The 19,683-nt window shown below is 42.0% G+C and overlaps 1 protein-coding gene across 3 annotated transcripts in view; it reads left to right on the forward strand.

The window, feature by feature from the left end:
* RMDN1 (regulator of microtubule dynamics 1) overlaps nt 1–19,125 on the forward strand; it is a 30,472-nt gene extending 11,347 nt beyond the window's left edge. For 2 of the 3 annotated variants that reach the window (XM_038392981.2, XM_038392984.2), the window contains exons 4-10: nt 1,637–1,796; nt 2,573–2,662; nt 4,045–4,100; nt 7,071–7,158; nt 13,606–13,636; nt 16,051–16,184; nt 18,171–19,125. In XM_038392981.2, the coding sequence (XP_038248909.1) occupies nt 1,637–1,796; nt 2,573–2,662; nt 4,045–4,100; nt 7,071–7,158; nt 13,606–13,636; nt 16,051–16,184; nt 18,171–18,209 (598 nt within the window). In that variant the 3' untranslated portion in view covers nt 18,210–19,125. The remainder of the gene's footprint in view (nt 1–1,636; nt 1,797–2,572; nt 2,663–4,044; nt 4,101–7,070; nt 7,159–13,605; nt 13,637–16,050; nt 16,185–18,170) is intronic. The other variant, XM_043507647.1, reaches the window with a different exon arrangement.
* Nucleotides 19,126–19,683: the final 558 nt, after the last annotated feature.

Raw genomic sequence — 19,683 nt, forward strand, 5'->3', positions numbered from 1 at the left:
GACGTGTGTAAGTATTAACATCAGAAATAAGTGTGAAGTGACCAGTTGTCACTGGAGTTGAAACAGGTTTTTTTCCCATATAATTTTCTAATTTCTTAAAAAGATCATATTATGTATTGGAGTGGGGGGACTTTAGACCTTTGGAAAACTAGGGCTTCAGAGAAGTCAGGAACATGCACAACAATGAGCACAATTAGAAAGCGAACAAGAATCACATAATCAGTGTGCACTATAATTTGTATAGTATCACCAGTGAACAGGACACTTCACAATAAGTGCATGGTGTCTAACATAATAGAGTTCTCTTCAAGCAATGTATAGTCTAAAGTCACAGCCAGTACAATGCAACACAGCAATCCAAAGTAATGAGTGATACTAAGTTTGAATGCTTCCTGGAACAGGTTTTTAAGAATCTTTTTAAAGAAAGGGATGAATGGGATGAAGGAGGTGAGGAGACTGTTCTAAGAACTTGAGGCAGCATGAAAGACAGCACAAAGGCTACTGTGGGTAAAGGAGCTGGAGAACAGTTTGAGATAAAGTGTACGGTGACAGCAGAGAGTAGAAGGGGATGGCTGGTCAGGCATAAGAGAAGACATAGGCAGAGTGGACTTTTGGAAGCTTTTGAAAGCATAGCATCTAATTGCAAAGCTGATACAAAGAATAGGGGAAGCTAGAGTAGATACTCAGGTAGGTGGGGTAACGTGGTCAGAATGGAGGATAATCTTGACAGCTACATTTTGGATGGCCTGAGTTAGAAAAAGGGAAGGCCAGTAAGGAACAGATTATGTGAGGTTTTAAAGATGATTGTACAGATTGTATATTTGTTTACTTAAACTGTTAAGTGCATACTACTGTAATTAAAGTGCATATGTTGAATCTGAGTAGTTATAAGAAGGGTAAATACTGCTATTCTGAGGTGAGCAGGTTTTAAAGGTTGTATGTGCAGCTCATGGAGCCATATAAGTACCAGGCCCTTAGAATAAAAATGAAAAAAAATCCAACTTTAATTTTCATTCTTTGTATTTGTTGTTTTCACTCTTGGTTTTAGTCAGTTTCACTTGCCCAGGGCTGCAGTGTTTTGACTCTTAACAGGGTAGGAGACCTTTATTTGACACAGTCTTTCCATTGAGAGTTTTTAATGAAGCTCTGAAACATTTTTATTTTGAACTTTTGCAAGTGCTTATAGTACACAACCTATAGCTATAGATATGGTTGATATATAATACTACATTCACTGCTGAAACCAACTGAATATTGGAAAATATATAATTTAGGTCAGAAGTAAATGTTGCTTTCTTTATTTTCCTTCCTGTCTCTTTAGCTTAATGGTGGTATACGTGAATTTTGCATCAATTTAAAAAAAAGAAAAGCTGCTTCCTATGGAGCCAATAGGACTATTGTTTCACAGATCAAAAGAGTGTTGCCAAAGTTTCTTCAGCAAATCTGCTGTGACTGAGATCTCGTATTTGTGACTGAGATCTCGGCCTTTCGTTGCATGTGGTTTAGAATTGCACATAGCACAATATTACCTTAGTCCTAAGCTGAGCAGTGTAGTAAGTGATTGATTTTTAGACCTGCACTTGCTTTGTAGACAAGACAAGTCTTAATAATTAATATTTGTTATGTTTATAACTAGTGAGGATGCGGAGATACTATGGCGTCTAGCACGGGCTTCACGTGATCTAGCCCAGCTTAGTAGCACCACTGCAGAGGAGAAAAAGCAACTGGTTTACGAAGCTCTTGAATATGCAAAGAAGGCATTGGAGAAAAATGAGTCAAATTTTGCAGTACACAAGGTGAGCCAGTCAAAGTAATTTAATTGAAATGTTGCTATCCACTATCCTGACATCTGTCAGTAGAAACAGGAGTGACTGTGATTCTGCTGTAACCTTTACAGCTATAAGGTTATCTGGCAAACTTGTATGCTGCTTTCTTCAATGCACAATTTGTTAGTTTTTTAGTTGAGACCCAGGAGAATTTGATGACCGCTTTCTAAGAGGACCAGCACTTGGATTCTTGCAGATTAAATCAAACTCTTGTATGCAGAAAATGACTGTTGGTTAGTTCTGTCTACAGGACCGTAGAGGCAGATGACTGGTCAGAGGTCTTGGTGCCTGAACTTTTCCCCCTTTATCAGCCTGGAAAGTGCATCACAGATCCATTCTGTTGCCTCTGTGCCATGGTAGTGACTCTGCTGCAAGTTCCAAGGGTTCCTGGGTATGCCCTCCTTTTCTTCTCCTGTTCCTCTTCTCTCCTCAGTAGCCCAGACCCAGATGTTAGGAGAGGAATAACTAAGTACAATCAGTGTTGCTGCAATGCAAATTAGCGATAGTGAGGCCCTGGCTCCTCTCATGACTGTGGTCGGCTGTGATGGGGGAATGTTCTTCACACCATTAAAATTATCCATTATAATTACAGTTCTCATAAGCAACTAATAGTGCTAATTAATCAACACTTTAATAAATACTTTTTAAATTTGAGTAATATTGTTCTGATCACTTGGTGACAATAATTGTATTTTAATTAACGCTATTAAATATTCTTTTAATGACCTGTTTTGTTTTGAATTTAGTGGTATGCAATCTGCATCAGTGATGTTGGAGATTATGAAGGAATCAAGACTAAAATTGCAAATGCGTATGTTATCAAGGAACACTTCCAGGTATTGTAAATAAGCATTTTTTAGTATGGTAGTATCAATATATTTCATTTTAAAACAATGGTTTTCACATGCTGGGTAACAGCCCCCAGAAGGATGGGTCACCAGCTGTTTTCTGGGGTGGACAATTGCAATTCTGTGTCTGATCTTCCAATCATACCAGTTTTTTCAGCAACCTGCAAACTGATCCTCAGGCACCAGAAGTGTCAGTGTGGGTTAAAAAAAATAGATAAATGAGGACAAAATTAGCCCAGCAATTGAAACTTAATCAACAACACTTTTGCCTGCATCTCCTTAATAACTTTCTCAGTGGCTCATATGCACATGCAATGATAGGTGATAAAATACAGTCATGCAGTAAATTACATCAGAGCCTTGGCACAGAGAATGTTTTCAGTTGGTTAATTAAGGCTAGTCTTACCTGCTTGTTGCACTTGGGGTAGGAGAAGAGGTAAGGCCATAAGAAGCATCTTTCCAAGCCAACCTGTATGCAGGGAGCAGGCTAAGATGAACTCCTTTTGTTCAGATAGTTGTAAAATCTCCACGCCCAAAGTAGCGTATTCTGCCAGTTATCTGTATCCTGCTCCCTCAAATCAGTTACTATGTATGCTGCTGTCAGAAGCATGTGCTAGTACGCCACTTCTTTCTAAAAGTTGCAGCAGGGCCCTACTGTGCATCTTCCAAAGGCACCCAGTGGTGTCTGTCACGTTCTGGGATGCAATCCAGACCAGTGAGGGGTTGTGTCACCACCTTTCCTGTAACTCTGGGTGCCTGAGATGCCCTGCTGCTGTGGGTCATTACCTGAATGCTAGTAGACAAGTATGCAGGTCACATGAAAAGAATATCTTTGTGTAGCTGTGGGCATTGTGTTCTTCATTTGCTTTCCAGTAAGATAAAAAACCTCTAAATGGAAGGTGAGGACTGTTGAACCCTATATGAGCTTCTGAAACTAGTAGGGTGTATATATAGGCTTGAGCTTTGCTATTGCAAAGTGAGTATATCATCTTTGGCTGCTGAGTCATCATGGGCTCTTTCAGTGGAGATTGTAGCTACTGAAGGACAAATATTGGAGAAAATACAGCACAATAAAGACTGCTGAGGCTTCACATGATTTTGCTTGCTGTCAGAAGCTGTATCAAAACCTGAACATACTGACATGATCAAACACTTGAAAAAAGGCTTTTTAGACATAAAGATAAGGAGCTCAGATTAGATTGTGAATACCAAATACTGTACTCCCTGCAGTTGTTTGCATTTCACACAGATGAAACAGCAAGAGACAACTATGGGTGCATTTTTTGGTGTTCTTAAGCCAGATCTGGTGAAATGACCTTTCATTTATTTATTTATTTATTTATTTATATATATATATTTTTTTTTGCTAGAAAGCCATTGAACTGAATCCTAAAGATGCTACCTCAATTCACCTTATGGGCATTTGGTAAGACTGATAATTTCTTCAAACCAGAGTTAGCTTGTGAAAAAAGAAAAGCCTCTAGCACTTTTATTTGTAGTTGGAATATAAAATGTTTGAGCAACGTTAAATGATTTGCAGAAATGTGTAGAGCAGCTAAGTGACTTGAAATCCACTCATGAAAATCTTTTGAAAGTTGTCCTGAGTTATTAGAAAGACTCTAGCCATCCAAGTTTTCATACAACTCAGAAGGTGAAACTAACTGCTCAGTGACCTTGTTTTAGTTCTAGTTCATTGGAATACAGAAAAATAAGTTGCAGACTTCAGTTTATTTTCACAGCAGGCACCAGAAATTGAGGACACTATTAATAGAGTGTTTCTGAGTGTCTGCCTCAGAGGTGTTGGGAGTGTCAAATTCATAGTGCCTTTTGCTATTGACTTCAAAAGAGACAGAATTTAAAATTTAAATGTATGCTATGAATTAAGGTGCTTGCGAAGATTGGTGTGAGGGCAGAAAGGACTGATTGATATTCTGAAACAAAAAACGTACACTGTCATGCTATCTAAATATGCTATTACATTTTTAAGAACTCTCTGAATTATTATTTATTTTAGCATTAATGTGAGTCTGAAAATGTAGATGGAATGAGAATCAATCTGATTGTCACTGCCTATCACTGATGAATGGGAGGTGAAGAGCTGGGACTTTAACTTTAGTACAAACACCACATGTTGTGCAGACGCACCTTGGCTGGACATCTGGCATCTTTTCTCTGTCAGTGAGTGTGTGTACAGTAGATGCATCAGTCAGAGGAAAGCATATGAGAGAGAAGCTGTGAAGGAGAGAGAAAGAAAGAGAGAGAGAGAGCTAGTCTGAGAAATACAGGAGACAGAAAAAATCCATTCTACCAGAAAAATCTGGGCCAGCTGTGACCTGTATAGATAGCCACATGGGGGCTCCCTTTCCCCATTCCAATTGTCTCAGTGCTTTTTCTGAAATGTTGTCACAGGGTATTGAAAGCTTGTGGCATGTTTTGAGTCCAGATGCAGCACTTCCTCCTCCTTTTTCTAGATCTGTCAGAGCCCAAAGCCACTTCAGCACTCTACAAGAAATCTTTAGAATGCCATAGTATGTCTTCAGTGAAAAAAACCACCAGCGACAGTGAGTCACAGCCTGGGTCAGCTGACTTAGGCTCATGCTACTGAGCTAAAAATACCAATATAGACATTTCTGCTGGAGTGGGAGCCTGGGATCTGAGATCCACCCCTGTTACAGTGTCTGAGTCCAGGCTCCAGCCTGAACAGGAACATCTACTGTGCTATTTTTAGTCCCACCGCATTAGCTCCACAAACCTGAGTCAGTTGACCCAGGCTCCTGAGTCTTGGATTTGTTTTTTTATTTTTCTGTGTAGACGTACCCACAGAAGATGATGAAAGTGAAGAGGATAAGAAGGGATTTGTAGAATCAGTGCCAATCCCACCAATTGCTCCTTGCAAAGGCTTATTTCTGGTCTCCCTTGGGAATCTAACAAGCTCTGGCTTTCAACCCTAAGTTTTTTTTATGATCTTTCCCTGCTTGCCTTTCCTAAGGTTACAGCCTGTCTGCACCACTAGCTCTAAAGTAGTCTGACTTCCTGGAATAGTCTGAGAACTTATTTTTCTGGGAGCGGAGGCAGCAACTGTTGCCACCCAGCACTCTGCGGGAGCCTACGGGCCAGCTCTGAGGCAGCCTCTTGTCGTTCAGACATCTAGAAGTGGTAGGGAATGCCCAGCTTGAGCCCCCTGAGTCCGACTCAGTTGACCCAGGAAAACTATAGGGAAAAGCTGAGAAGAGAGGGAATTGTGTGTCACTACTTGGGTAGTGAAATACTGCCAAGTTGTATCATTTTTGTTCTGAGAACTGGGAGTCCCTACATTCCTATCACATTGGGATTAAAAATCTCAATAAATTATTGGATCAGTTCCTTCCTCTCACTCGCCTTCTGTTTCATCCTGCACTGGCATCACAAATGTTTGCCAACAGCATTCTACCAAAGCTTTGCTACTGTACCCCATTTGGGTGTCTACTTTCCAACATTCAGGCTTAAATAAGTTTCTAGACCTTTACCACACCTGTTCCCTCCTCCTCCCCCAGAAATCAGGCTGCATGTACATATGAGGAATTTCAAACATTTGTTTTCTTAGCAAATCAAGGCTAATCGTGTCAGATGTGTTTCTGGAATATGGTGTTACAAACATTATCAATATTATGTATGCTGCACTTTACATGTTTAAAACTCTTTACAAATGTTAATCTTTACAGCTTCCCCATAGGCAAGTAATGACTATTTCCATTCTGCAAATGGGGAAAGTGAGGTAAGAAACGGACTTAATCAACTGGTGGAGCCGGGATTAGAATTCAGGAGTTTGACTCGTAGTCCTGTACTCATGGCTATAGAACATGCAGGCTCTGAAGAGTACTATTGTTTTGGGGTTTTTTTAATTAAGTAATCAAGAGGAGCAAGCTAATGTTTAGGTCAGGCTGACATTCAGTTTTATATGGTTATTACAAAAATTTTCAAATGCACACATGCATACAGTATATGGTTAAATTACTGTAGTAAAAATCATAAGGCTGGATCTAGATGGAGTGATAGCTTTAACTACTTGATTTTTCTCAGTAAAATCAAGCTATAGGCTATATTGTAAACTTTGTGCTAAAAGTTGGGTTTTTATCTTTATTATGCAATAGCGATTAGCAGCAATGGAGGTGCTAAACTTCTTTAGCAGAGTGCTTATGTCTTCTGCATCAATTGTTTCAATTTATTTTTAATTTAAGTATCTTATTGTAATTACTCATTCAAAGACCAAGTAATATCATTGCAGTTATTCACAATTGTGGGTTCTTGGCAGGATGACAAACTTTGACACTTGAGGGTTCTTCAACTCCCAAAAAGTATGAACTTCAAAATAAAGGAGACATGTGAAATATATAAAACCTTTTTGCCTTTGCTCCAGGTGTTACTCATTTGCTGAAATGCCATGGTACCAAAGCAAAATAGCTGCAATGCTATTTGCAACACCACCAACCTCCACCTATGAAGAGGTACTATATGCAAATACTTGTTCCCCATAGACTTTTCTTAGCAAAAATAAGAAGCCACTAACACGGGTGGGAAAACTTTTTGGCCTGAGGGCCACATCGGGGTAGGGAAATTGCTTGCAGGGCCATGAATGTAGGGTTGGGGTGTGGGAGGGGCTGCGGTGTGCAGGAAGGGGCTTTAGGGCAACGGGTTGGGGTGTGGAGTGTGGGGGGGGGCTCAAGGAAGGGGGTTGGGGTGCAGGAGGAGGTGCACAGTGTGGGAGGGGTCTCAGGGCAGTGGTGAGGAGTGTGGGAGGTGGCTCAGGGCAAGAGGTTGGGGTGCAGGGTGTAGCGGGGGCCTGGGGCAGGGGGTTGGGGTGCAGGAAGGGTGCAGCAGGGGGCTCAAGGCAGGGAGTTGGGGTGCAGGAGGGGTTCTGGCTGTGGGCTCCGGCCGGGCGCCACTTACCTGGAGCGGCTCCGGTGTGACAGCAGCACGCACCAAGGCCAGGGCAGGCTCCCTGCCTGCCTGCTCCGGCCCCAGCCCCCCCCCCGCTGCTCTGGGAAGCGGCCGGCACCATGTCCCTGCGGGCCCTGGGGAGAGGGCACAGAGGGCTCTGCGCGCCTATGGGTACCTCCCCCGTTCCCGGCCAATGGCAAGAGCAGCGCGCGGAGTCCTCTGCCCCCCTTTCCCCAGGGGCTGCAGGAACATGGTCCCGGCTGCTTCCCGGGGCAGCATGGGGGTGGCAAATTCACAGGCCGGATTCAAAGCCCTAAGGGGCCAGATCTGGCCCGCAGGCCATAGTTTGCCCACCCCTGCACTAACGTGTACTACTAATAATTGTACTAATAAAGCTCACCTCCCAGAAGTGCTCAGAATGCTGAACAATACAGATGCAGTCATATACAAAATTGTACTGATGGATTAAATATAGATTTGGAGCTGATGAAGTTGACTTGTTAGAAATATGCAAGATTCCATGTGAAAACAACAAACATTAATTCGTTTCTTCTCAAGTCAGGCCTTGCCTAGAACAGTCACAAAGTGACTAATGACATTATTTTCTAACAAATATCCTTTTGGACTGTGGGTCTCTGAAAGCTTGATAGTAGGTCCATAAGAAATATATGCAGAGACTACGGTGAGAGCCTCCGATTTATTTTCCATTGATGACATACAGTAAAAAGGAGTTATCTTAGTTCATTAACCTAGTGAACCACCTTCTCTCAAATTTGGATGATTTAATGAGAGATGCACATAAGGGGCAGCTGAGAATTTAACCCCCAAACCTCCACATAGCTCATAAAGTGGTGCATACTCAGAGACACATTACCATTAGGACAAACCACAGATAATTGTCTGTCTAGGTTCCAGTGCAGCTCTCCATCATGATATCTAGACACCTACATATTATTTGACTTGATACTTAGTATTTTTATTTTCATTTTCATTTCCTTCTATGAAAATAAAATGCTTCCCTCTGATTTTGTCATTTTTCATAAGCAAATACTTCCCCTTCATCCTCATGACTGTTTAAACTACTTGAGTTTTCCTCCAGATTGAACTTGAGGTATCTTTGTCCTCCACGGTCATGTGATTTTTGTTTTTTATATTATATTTTATTATACACATGTAAAGGTGCCAGTCTTAATAAGATCTCAGAACCAGTATTATTTCCCTCCAGCGTGTGTGTGGTTTTTTGTTTTTTGTTTTTTTTTATGTATGAAGAAACTGAGGTCCAGAGAGTTTGTGACTTGCCTAAGGCCACACGGAAAGTCTGTGTCATAACCATGACTACATCACAGTTCTCCTAACTCCAGGAGCTTTTAAGTACAAGAGCACATTGCCTGCTGTGTAAGGGCTTGCCCACACAAAGAGTGTGCAACAAGCTGGAACATAAATATACCTTACACTTGCCTGAGATGCACTATGCGTCTGTGTGGAGCATGCGGCCCTGCACTAGAAGTTGCCTACTTCAATTTCAAAGTGGGATAGATCAAAGGGAATTTTTCGTACACAGCAATAGTGTCCACACAGACAATATGTGGCAGGCTGGTACAAGGTAGATTTGCTCCCTAGTTTGCTGTGCACTAAGTATTCATATAGACAAGCCCTCTTTTACTTAGGATCATAGAATCATAGAATATCAGGGTTGGAAGGGACCCCAGAAGGTCATCTAGTCCAACCCCCTGCTCAAAGCAGGACCAAGTCCCAGTTAAATCATCCCAGCCAGGGCTTTGTCAAGCCTGACCTTAAAAACCTCTAAGGAAGGAGATTCTACCACCTCCCTAGGTAACGCATTCCAGTGTTTCACCACCCTCTTAGTGAAAAAGTTTTTCCTAATATCCAATCTAAACCTCCCCCATTGCAACTTGAGACCATTACTCCTCGTTCTGTCATCTGCTACCATTGAGAACAGTCTAGAGCCATCCTCTTTGAAACCCCCTTTCAGGTAGTTGAAAGCAGCTATCAAATCCCCCCTCATTCTTCTCTTCTGCAGACTAAACAATCCCAGCTCCCTCAGCCTCTCCTCATAAGTCATGTGCTCTAGACCCCTAATCATTTTTGTTGCCCTTCGTTGTACTCTTTCCAATTTATCCACATCCTTCCTGTAGTGTGGGGCCCAAAACTGGACACAGTACTCCAGATGAGGCCTCACCAGTGTCGAATAGAGGGGAACGATCACGTCCCTCGATCTGCTCGCTATGCCCCTACTTATACAACCCAAAATGCCATTGGCCTTCTTGGCAACAAGGGCACACTGCTGACTCATATCCAGCTTCTCGTCCACTGTCACCCCTAGGTCCTTTTCCGCAGAACTGCTGCCGAGCCATTCGGTCCCTAGTCTGTAGCGGTGCATTGGATTCTTCCATCCTAAGTGCAGGACCCTGCATTTATCCTTATTGAACCTCATTAGATTTCTTTTGGCCCAATCCTCCAATTTGTCTAGGTCCTTCTGTATCCTATCCCTCCCCTCCAGCGTATCTACCACTCCTCCCAGTTTAGTATCATCCGCAAATTTGCTGAGAGTGCAATCCACACCATCCTCCAGATCATTTATGACATTTAGGATAGTGGTGGCAGAATTGTTTTCAGCCTAATCCAAACAGAAAGTATCTGTGGCTAGCTTTTTTTTTTTTTCTATTCAACTATACAACTTTGGGCAGAGTTAGCTTATGGATCCCCAAAAACTATTAAATCACACAAAATGTATTACATTTTTAGTTGAATAACTCGGTTTTGAAAATCCCATCAGGCCTTGCTCTTAGTGAACAAATCTAAGTTCCTGCAGTTGTGTTCAGGCTTTCTGTTGGAACAGGCAGAATTTTGGCCATAACCTCTACTAAATAATGTCTTCCTCCCCCCCCCCCCCCCAAAAAAAAAGCACTAGGAAAGCAGCTGCAAGATATTTGCAGCCTTGCAGAAAGCTAATTTTTGTTGCTTGAGTTTTAATTGAAAAAGCAAATAGGCTTTTGCAACTGAAAATTAAGCTTATAAAGTGGCCACTAAATCTCACTCCTCAGAAGAATAAATCCAAAATGTTAACCAGGATTTCATAGTATTGCTGAATTCTGCAAAACCAGGCACTGGGTTTTGTAGTGCTTTAAAAATGAATAGAGTGTTAAGTATGTTTCAGTGTCAGCCCCACCCTCACTGATGTCAGCATATTGCTGAAAATAAATTTCTGCAACAGCAGCACAAAGAGCATTTTGTGGATGCTTAACAGCTTTTTCAAAAATAGTTTTTAGACAGTACTTTCCCTGTAGGTCATTAACAATGATCAAACATACTTAGTACGTGATGGCTGTTTATTAAATGAGATATGGTTCAGTCTAACACAGTAATAACTAGTGCCAACAGAAGTTGTAGTGAGGTGCTAAACCAAGGAATAAATGGATGTGTAGACAGAATTACTCTCAAACCATTAGGGTTGGAGCACGAGAGTGTGATAGGGTGGAGAAGCTTGTATGGTCACTGTCAGTGTTGATCCTGTTGTATGTGTAAGGAGGACTTCGGTCTTCAATGCTGTCAGCTTGGTACTTTTAAAAGCATTATTCTGAGTGGTGACTTTAAAAACAAATATACATCTAGGACAGGGGAGGGCCCATCAGGTTTTTCAATCCGGCCCACGGGATTGCCAGCCCCGTGGTGCAGAGGGGCTAAGGCAGGCTCCCTGTTTGCCCTGGCCCTATGCTGCTTCCGGAAGCGGGCGGCACCACGTACTTGCGGCCCCTGGGAGAGAGGGTGGCAGTCACCGTGCCCCACAGCTCCCATTGGCCAGGAACAGGGAACAGTGGCCAATGGGAGCTTCGGGGTGGTATCTGCAATTGAGGGCTACGTGCGGCAGAGCTGCCTGCCCTGCCCCACCCCACCCCCAGGAGCCACTGCTGGACATGCTGGCCTCTTCTGAGAGCGGCTCGGGGCCAGGGCAGGCAGGGAGTCTGCCTTAGCACCGCTGCACGCTGCTGCCACCCCAGAGCCACTTGAGGTAAGAGGCACCAGGCCAGAGCCTGCACCCAGAGCCCCTCCTGCACCCCAACCCCTGTCCTGAGCCCCCTGCTGCACCCCTCCTACACCCCAACCCCTTGCTCTGAGCCTCTTCCTGCATCCTGCACCCCAACCCCTTGCCCCAGCCCTACATTCATGGCCCTGCATATAATTTCCTCACCCAGATGTGGCGCTCCTGCCAAAAAGTTTGCCCATCCTGATCTAGAATATATTTCTTCAGATGTCCTGAGATCAGTCATAAGAACTTAAGAACGGCCATACTAGGTCAGACCAAAGGTCCATCCAGCCCAGTATCCTGTCTACTGACAGTGGCCAATGCCAGGTGCCCCAGAGTGAGTGAACCTAACGGGTAATGATTAAGAGATCTCTCTCCTGCCATTCATCTCCACACTCTGACAACAGAGGCTAGGGACACCATTCCTTACCCATCCTGGCTAATAGCCATTAATGGACTTAACTTCCATGAATGTATACAGTTCTCTTTTAAACCCAGTTCTCTTCACAACCTCCTTAGGCAAGGAGTTCCAAAGGTTGACTGTGCGCTGTGTGAAAAAGAACTTCCTTTTGTTTGTTTTAAACCTACCACTCATTAATTTCATTTGATGGCCTCTAGTTCTTATATTATGGGAACAAGTAAATAACTTTTCTTTATTCACTTTCTTCACACCACTCATGATTTATATACCTCTGTCATATTCCCTTTTAGTCTCCTCTTTACCAAGCTGAAAAGTCCTAGCCTCTTTAATCACTCCTCATATGGGACCTGTTCCAAACCCCTTATCATTTTAGTTGCCCTTTTCTGAACCTTTTCTAATGCCGGTATATTTTTTTTTGAGATGAAGGGACCACATCCATATGCAATATTCAAGATGTGGGCGTACCATGGATTTATATAAGGGCAATAAGATACTCTCCATCTTATTCTCGATCCATTTTTGACGATTCCTAATATCCTGTTTGCTTTTTTGACTGCCACTGCACACTGCGTGGATGGCTTCAGAGAACTATCCACAATGATTACAAGATCTTTCTCCTGATTAGTTGTAGCTAAATTAGCCCCCATCATATTATATGTATAGTTGGGGTTATTTTTTTCCAATGTGCATTACTTTACATTTATCCACATTGAATTTCATTTGCTATTTTGTTGCCCAATCACTTAGTTTTCTGAGATCTTTTTGAAGTTCTTCACAGTCTGCTTTGGTCTTAACTATCTTGAGCATTTTAGTATCATCTGCAAACTTTGCCACTTAACTGTTTACCCCTTTCTCCAGATCATTTGTGAATAAGTTGAATAGGATTGGTCCTAGGACTGGTCCTTGGGGAACACCACTAGTTATCCCTCTCCATTCTGAAAATTTACCATTTATTCCTACCCTTTCTTCCCTGTCTTTTAACCAGTTCTCAGTCCATGAAAGGATCTTCCCTCTTACCCCATGACAACTTAATTTACATAAGAGCCTTTGGCGAGGGACCTTGTCAAAGGCTTTCTGGAAATCTAAGTATGCTACGTCCACTGGATCCCCCTTGTCCACATGTTGTTTACCCATTCAGAGAACTCTAAAAGATTAGTAAGACACGATTTCCCTTTACAGAAACCATGTTGACTTTTGTGCAACTATTTATGTTCTTCTACATGTCTGACAATTTTATTCTTTACTATGGTTTCAACTAATTTGCCCGGTACTGACATTAGACTTACTGGTCTGTAATTGCCAGGATCACCTCTAGAGCCCTTTTTAAATATTGGCATTACATTAGCTACAGTCCAACTTTGTGGTAGTTAAATATATATTATAAGGCTGTTTGTCTCTGTGTTCTGTTGACAGTAGATAACCAACAGTATCTCAATTTAAAAAAAAACAGCCTTCTTGTACAGGTGGGTGTTCTCAGGAATAAACTGATTCTGTGGATTTAAAGTCATTCAACATTGCAGTACTAACTTAGACCCTTATCTTTTCCAGGCCCTAAGTTACTTTCACAAGGCTGAAGAAGGTAATTTTTATATAGTTTGTTTGTAGTAGAATGAGTCTCTTGCCCTTGGTGATCCAAAACAAGCAAGCAAATACCCAGGGGTTAAACATGTAGTAGCATATGTACTGTTGAAACATAGGTTCCGGGTCCCTGGCCACACCACTCAGCTCATTAGACCTAAGTTATATGGCAAGCTCTTTCCTCTTCCCCCCCCCCCCATGCAGCAGAGCTGTGGTGAATTATTATGTGATGATTTTAACCAATTGCAGAGTTATTCAGTAGCCTTCAGTTTGATTGAACTATTTCTAAAAATGCACTATATAGTGAAATGTATGCATATCACTTGTAGCAATGCAATATTTCCAGTTATTTATGGTATTTCCAGTGGGTAACATTTGAAAAAGCAAAGAACCAGTTCAGACAATTTTTCTTTCTTACTCATGAGTAGAGCTGGTTGGGGGGGAGAAGAATCTGTAAAAAGTCTTCTTTTTTGACCAGCTCTACTTGTGCATGAAGTGAATTAGGAATTGCATTGCTGAATTACCAGAAGCTGAATGAAAACTTTTCCTTTCCTTGCTTAAGGGTCTGTTGAAATACAATCGGGAACAAAGACAGTCTTCTAACAAAAGGAAATCTTTTTTAATCCCCCCACCCCACCCCAACCTGAAGTGGAGAAACAGTGGCTGAGCCCCAAGAGGGAATGATTTACCCAGTACAACCTGATTAGCAGCTGCTGAATTGTAGCTTGCCCAGCTGCATCTAAGTTAATCTGGGGCTTCTTTGAAAAAGTCTTTGCACCACCACTAGCATGACAGGACACTGACACCCCCATTTAACTAAAATACCCCCCCTAAAAATTAAAAATATTCCTGAGAAAAATCAGCCAACCTTCTTAAACAAAAATGAAAATATCCCACACAGACTTTTTACTCCCAAAAGACAGGCAAACCAGAACCACTAGGGACTCCACTATTGCTATCTTATGTAGAACACATTAATACTACAGTGATGGGCAGAAGCAGAAACCCCTAAAATAGATTATAGATAAAGTACTGAATTAGAAGCCTGTGAGAGAGTTAGTTCAGGCAGCAGAATGTGATGGTGGATGCACTATTTTAGCAAGAAAATACCAAGTGCTGGCTATAAAGAGAATTTGGTTGTTTTTAAGTAATTGAGGGAAACTCTGTCCTGTATTCGGTTGGTGCCTGTTAGAATGCTTAAAAGATGAGCTTTATCTTCTGTTTCTCTATAGTTTGACCTGCCATTTTAGCCAGTTAGCCTGTAACTTGTCTCCCCTCTCCAGGGGTCTGTCTGCACTGCAATGTAAGCTCAGGGTTAGTAGAACTCGGTGTCCGACCTTGGCTTTGTTAACCTAGGGCTTGAGTGTCTATACTGATTTATAACCCCAGGCTAGGAATTGTTGATCCCTGGGTCCTAACCTGTGTGAGCCAGAGTCCAGCTGCCCATCTTCCAGCCTTTCTAGCACCATCCCAAAATGTGGCCACTCTGGCCCTTTGTGGGAAAACTTGACTGTCCAGAGGACAAAAAGTGAGCCCATGGGATTGCAATATACTGTTGGCAGACTCCCAAACCATGATTCCAGTGGGGCTGCATCCACATAGCAAAGCAGTAGGGTTGGCTTGAACCCTGAGTCCTGGCTTGACTCAGGTTTGGACCCTAACCCCCTTGGGTTCTTGGGACATCCCCCCCCCCAGTGTTGACCAGGGCTAACAAATTTATTTGGGCATAAGCTTTTGTGGGCTAACACCCACTTCATCAGAGGGAAGGGTTTTTTTGTTTCCCTTTTCTAAAAATACGTTTTTCCAGCAGTATTTTCTTTGATACTGTCAAAATTTTCTCCCCTCCTTCTCAGGCCTCAGCAGCACCTGTGTTACCTATGTGCAACTCACACACATGGCTCTTGGAGCTGAGGAGAAAATGTTACTATAATTAGCTATCAAGTCCTTTATGCCCTTGCACATGTTGAATTTGAGATAGGGCCACCTGGATGGCATTGCAGCAATAGAGGCATAGGGAGAGGAGCCACTGATGCTGGCTGTAAACTCCCTCTTTCCCTGTATTCTGGTGGCAAAATTAATTTCCATATCAATGACAATTTACTGAAATGGCTGGAGAATTTGGGTCTGTTGGGCACCAGAATACGCAGGGCCCAGCACAGCAAGTGAAAACTTTACATTTCTCCCAGTGTCAACGGTTCGCTCCTCTTTGAGCCAAAAATAGAACTGCATTAAGTAGTTTGAAAGTGTAAATGTTTCAGCAAACCACAATATATAGTGGTTTGGATTGTATGCCATGCTCACTACAGTTCTCATTTAAAGCGAGAAAGAATGTCTCAAACAGTGCACAATTGCTTTTTGTCTAAAATCAATATAATGAGGCAAAAATATCTTTCCCTCTTCTGTCACTTTATATAGTTGATCCAAACTTCTACAGCAAAAACTTGCTGCTTTTGGGGAAGACATACTTGAAGTTAAAAAACAAAAAGATGGCCCTCTTGTGGCTAACAAAAATCAGGGATTATCCGGCACATACAGAGGAGGATAAACAGGTAGGAAAGATAATATAAGAACTGTAAATGTGGAAACCAACATGTATGGCACTTTGGTGGGTGAACATCTGTAAAAATAATTTGACTAAATTGTAGTTCTGGAACTACTTTTGGATCCCATTCAGGCACCAACGAATCATAATGCGTTAATAACCACATTTCTCTGAATCTTTGCCTCTCTGACCCAGTAATCTATTAAAATGAAAAAAAAGAGATTTTATGGCATTAAAACTTGTCTAATCTTACTGTTCTATTGTAAATACCCAAGTTTTTGTTGGAGCTGAAGAGACACTAGGATTCAAGAGTTTGTCAGAGAATGTACTACCAGTAGGTATAGATAAAAGTGTTGAATGTTCAGCTGCTAAAGATAATTCTGATAACAGGATTATCTCCTCAGGGCTCCAGGCAGTGTCTTATCTAGCAAACTTGTCTTTAAAAATACACACATCCTTCCTGCACTCCCCTCCTCCTGCCCAAAAACTCCCCACAGCTATCGAGAACTGTAAAGCTACATTCACTTAATTTTGCAAACAGGATTCATCACAGAACAACCAAAAGTGGGGCATTTTGAACAGGGAGCCTTCTTGCAGGAATCTAATTTACAAGCAAAGAACAAATTTCCTTTTCTATTGGAGGCTCTCTGTCTCTGATATATAATGACTCTTGTTTAGCACTTAGCTTGGTATCTGCAGGGAGAGCCTACTGTGACTAGATAAGCTTATTTGTCTCTATCCTGAGTCACGGCACTCAGGACCTGTTGTCCCTATGTCATCTGAGGAAGCACTGACATTTCAGTAAAAAGAACAGGAGTACTTGTGGCACCTTAGAGACTAACAAATTTCTTAGAGCATAAGCTTTCGTGGGCTACAGCTCACTTCATCAGATACATAGAATGAAACATATAGTAAGAAGATGTATATACATACAGAGAACATGAAAAGGTGGAAGTTGCCATACCAACTCTAAGAGGCTAATTAATTAAGATGAGCTATTATCAGCAGGAGGAAAAAAAACTTTTGTAGTGATAATCAAGATGGCCCATTTCAGACAATTGATAAGAAGGTGTGAAGATACTTAACATAGGGAAATAGATTCAATTTGTGTAATGACCCAGCTACTCCTAGTCTCTATTCAAGCCCAAGTTAAGAATAAAGGGACACAAATCTGATATCAGGAATCATAACATTCAAAAACCAGTGGGAGAATACTTCAACCTCTCTGGTCACTCAGTAACAGACTTAAAGGTGGCAATTTTGCAACAGAAAAGCTTCAAAAACAGACTCCAACAAGAAACTGCTGAACTGGAATTAATTTGCAAACTAGATACCATTAACTTGGGCGTGAAAAGAGACTGGGAGAAATGTCAGACTCAGAAGTTAAAAGTTGTGAACACAGTTTATTCCACAGTGCACAACAAATTGCCACATGACCATGTATATGCTGCAAGCAACTACTAGTGTAAGTCCAGCTTCTTATAGCCAGGGTTACTAAAATATTGAATTGGCAGGCCCTGAGTCCTAGAAACACAGCTGACCTCACAAACTTGCCCATTAGCTGTTCGTTGGCTCTGAAACATCTGACTTAGTTACTGTCAGTGATGGGATAACAGATCCACCTGGTGCTGTTTTATTATGGCAGTTCCTATAAGCAAGTGCTAATTGTTTCTGCTATTGTGCATTTGACTTAAATACAATGAAAAGAGTTAGTGTATAGTAAATGAATGTTTAGAGAGGAAGTACTGCAGGTAAGGGACTAGGCTGGGAATCAGCAGAGGTTGAAGTTCCATTCATGGTTGTGCTATGAGGGTCCAGTATGATACTGAGTAAATCACTGAACTTCTATACCCTGGTTTCTACATCTTCAAGATAACACTTGTCTTACAGGGGAATTGTGAGGCACTTGGATACTATGGGCATAAGTGCTATAGAAAAGCCTGCAAATAATAGTATTGTTTTCTTCACCATCACTTTTTTTTTTAAATTTTAGGTTCAAAAAGAAGCTGTGGAACTGCTCAATTCTATATGACAAGAACTAAACTATTAAGAAGAAACTATATTAAATGTGACTAAAGCACAGGACAAAATACCTGGAGCTTGTTCTACTGTGGCTGTTATTAAAATTAAACTTAATGTCACCTTACCACTGTATATCTTTAGTAAAAAGCTGTTGTCAACTACTAGATACATATGATGTAAACTGTAGAAGAATGTAATTTCTATAAAAAGATATATTGAACAGCAAGAGTTCTCAAACTGTGCTCTGCAGAATGATGCATTGTTCTCAGAATATAGTGGGGAAATCTCATTTAATATTTGGCTAGGTGCTGTATGGACAGACATAGATGTTACCTCTGCCCTGATCCCGCAAGCTGATGCATGTGGGCACACAGGCCTAAGAAAACCTACAGTATATGAAGTCTGGAAGAGAAACAATCAGAGATAAAACATTTATAAAACTGAGTAAATACTAATTTTCCCACAGCTCTGTCATATGGTAGCTTACATGTCCATGGCCCTCTCAAAGTGAGGGGAAGGAAGAAACTAATAGCCTTACATGCATCAGTTCAGGAAGGACATTTCAAGGTGTGGTGTGGAAGAAAGCATTAAGCATGAGCCTTTCATGACCTGGTTGTTTGAGAGGAGGAAGGAGCTGGAAGAAGCACAATGATGAAGAGGCAAAAATGGGTAATGAAGAGAACAGAATTGTGAAGGGCTTTGAGAATGGTCCATTGAATAAAAGAACTGGAGAAGCACTAACAAAAGCTCAAACGTGTCTTAGAGGGACCTTCGATCTAACCTATTTGATTATGTTCCCCACCATACTCCTCTGCTTTTGTGCATCATGCCCATCCAGTACAAAAACCGTGGTTCTGACACAAAATTCAGTGCATCATATGTTTAGTTTGAGATGCTGCCTATTGTACTAAAAAAAATATGACTAACATTTGTCTGGGACCTTTTGCATCTAATGAGGTGAGAGAAAGGATTTTGGTTTTTGAGAATCAGGCAGTTGAAGCATTTGGTCCTGGGGAAGGAAAGTCTCACACCATCCACTTACTTCAGCCCTAAGTCCCACTCACACTAAGTGGTGGGACTTACTGCCCCCTAAAGAAGGCGCTGAATTCTGGTCACCAGTCTGAAGGTTCCAGAGGTCTGCCGGGTTCCTCTCCCTGGAAGGGGTGAAGTGGGGGTAAGGCCAGAGGCAGCAGGCTGTCAGTGATGCGGCCCTCAGGCCAATGTACTAGTCCTCAGGTAGCCCTGTTGGTGATTTGAGTTTGAGATCCCTGGTCTAGCCCCTCACTTCAGGGGCAAGTTGCAGTCTGTATTGACTATGCACCTCCACAGCCAGGTGCAGTGCAAGGAGGGAACCTAGGCCTTCCCACCTGTTCCTCTGGGTCCAAACCCTGGGACTCTCTAGCGCCAGCCTCTCTGCCCTCCTTCTCTCCCCTTGTCTGCCTATCATCCCTGGGCCACTTCCCTGTGGCCCTTTCTGACGGGCC

This window comes from Dermochelys coriacea, chromosome 2 (genome assembly GCF_009764565.3).
Source record: "Dermochelys coriacea isolate rDerCor1 chromosome 2, rDerCor1.pri.v4, whole genome shotgun sequence".
NCBI lineage: Eukaryota > Metazoa > Chordata > Testudines > Dermochelyidae > Dermochelys > Dermochelys coriacea.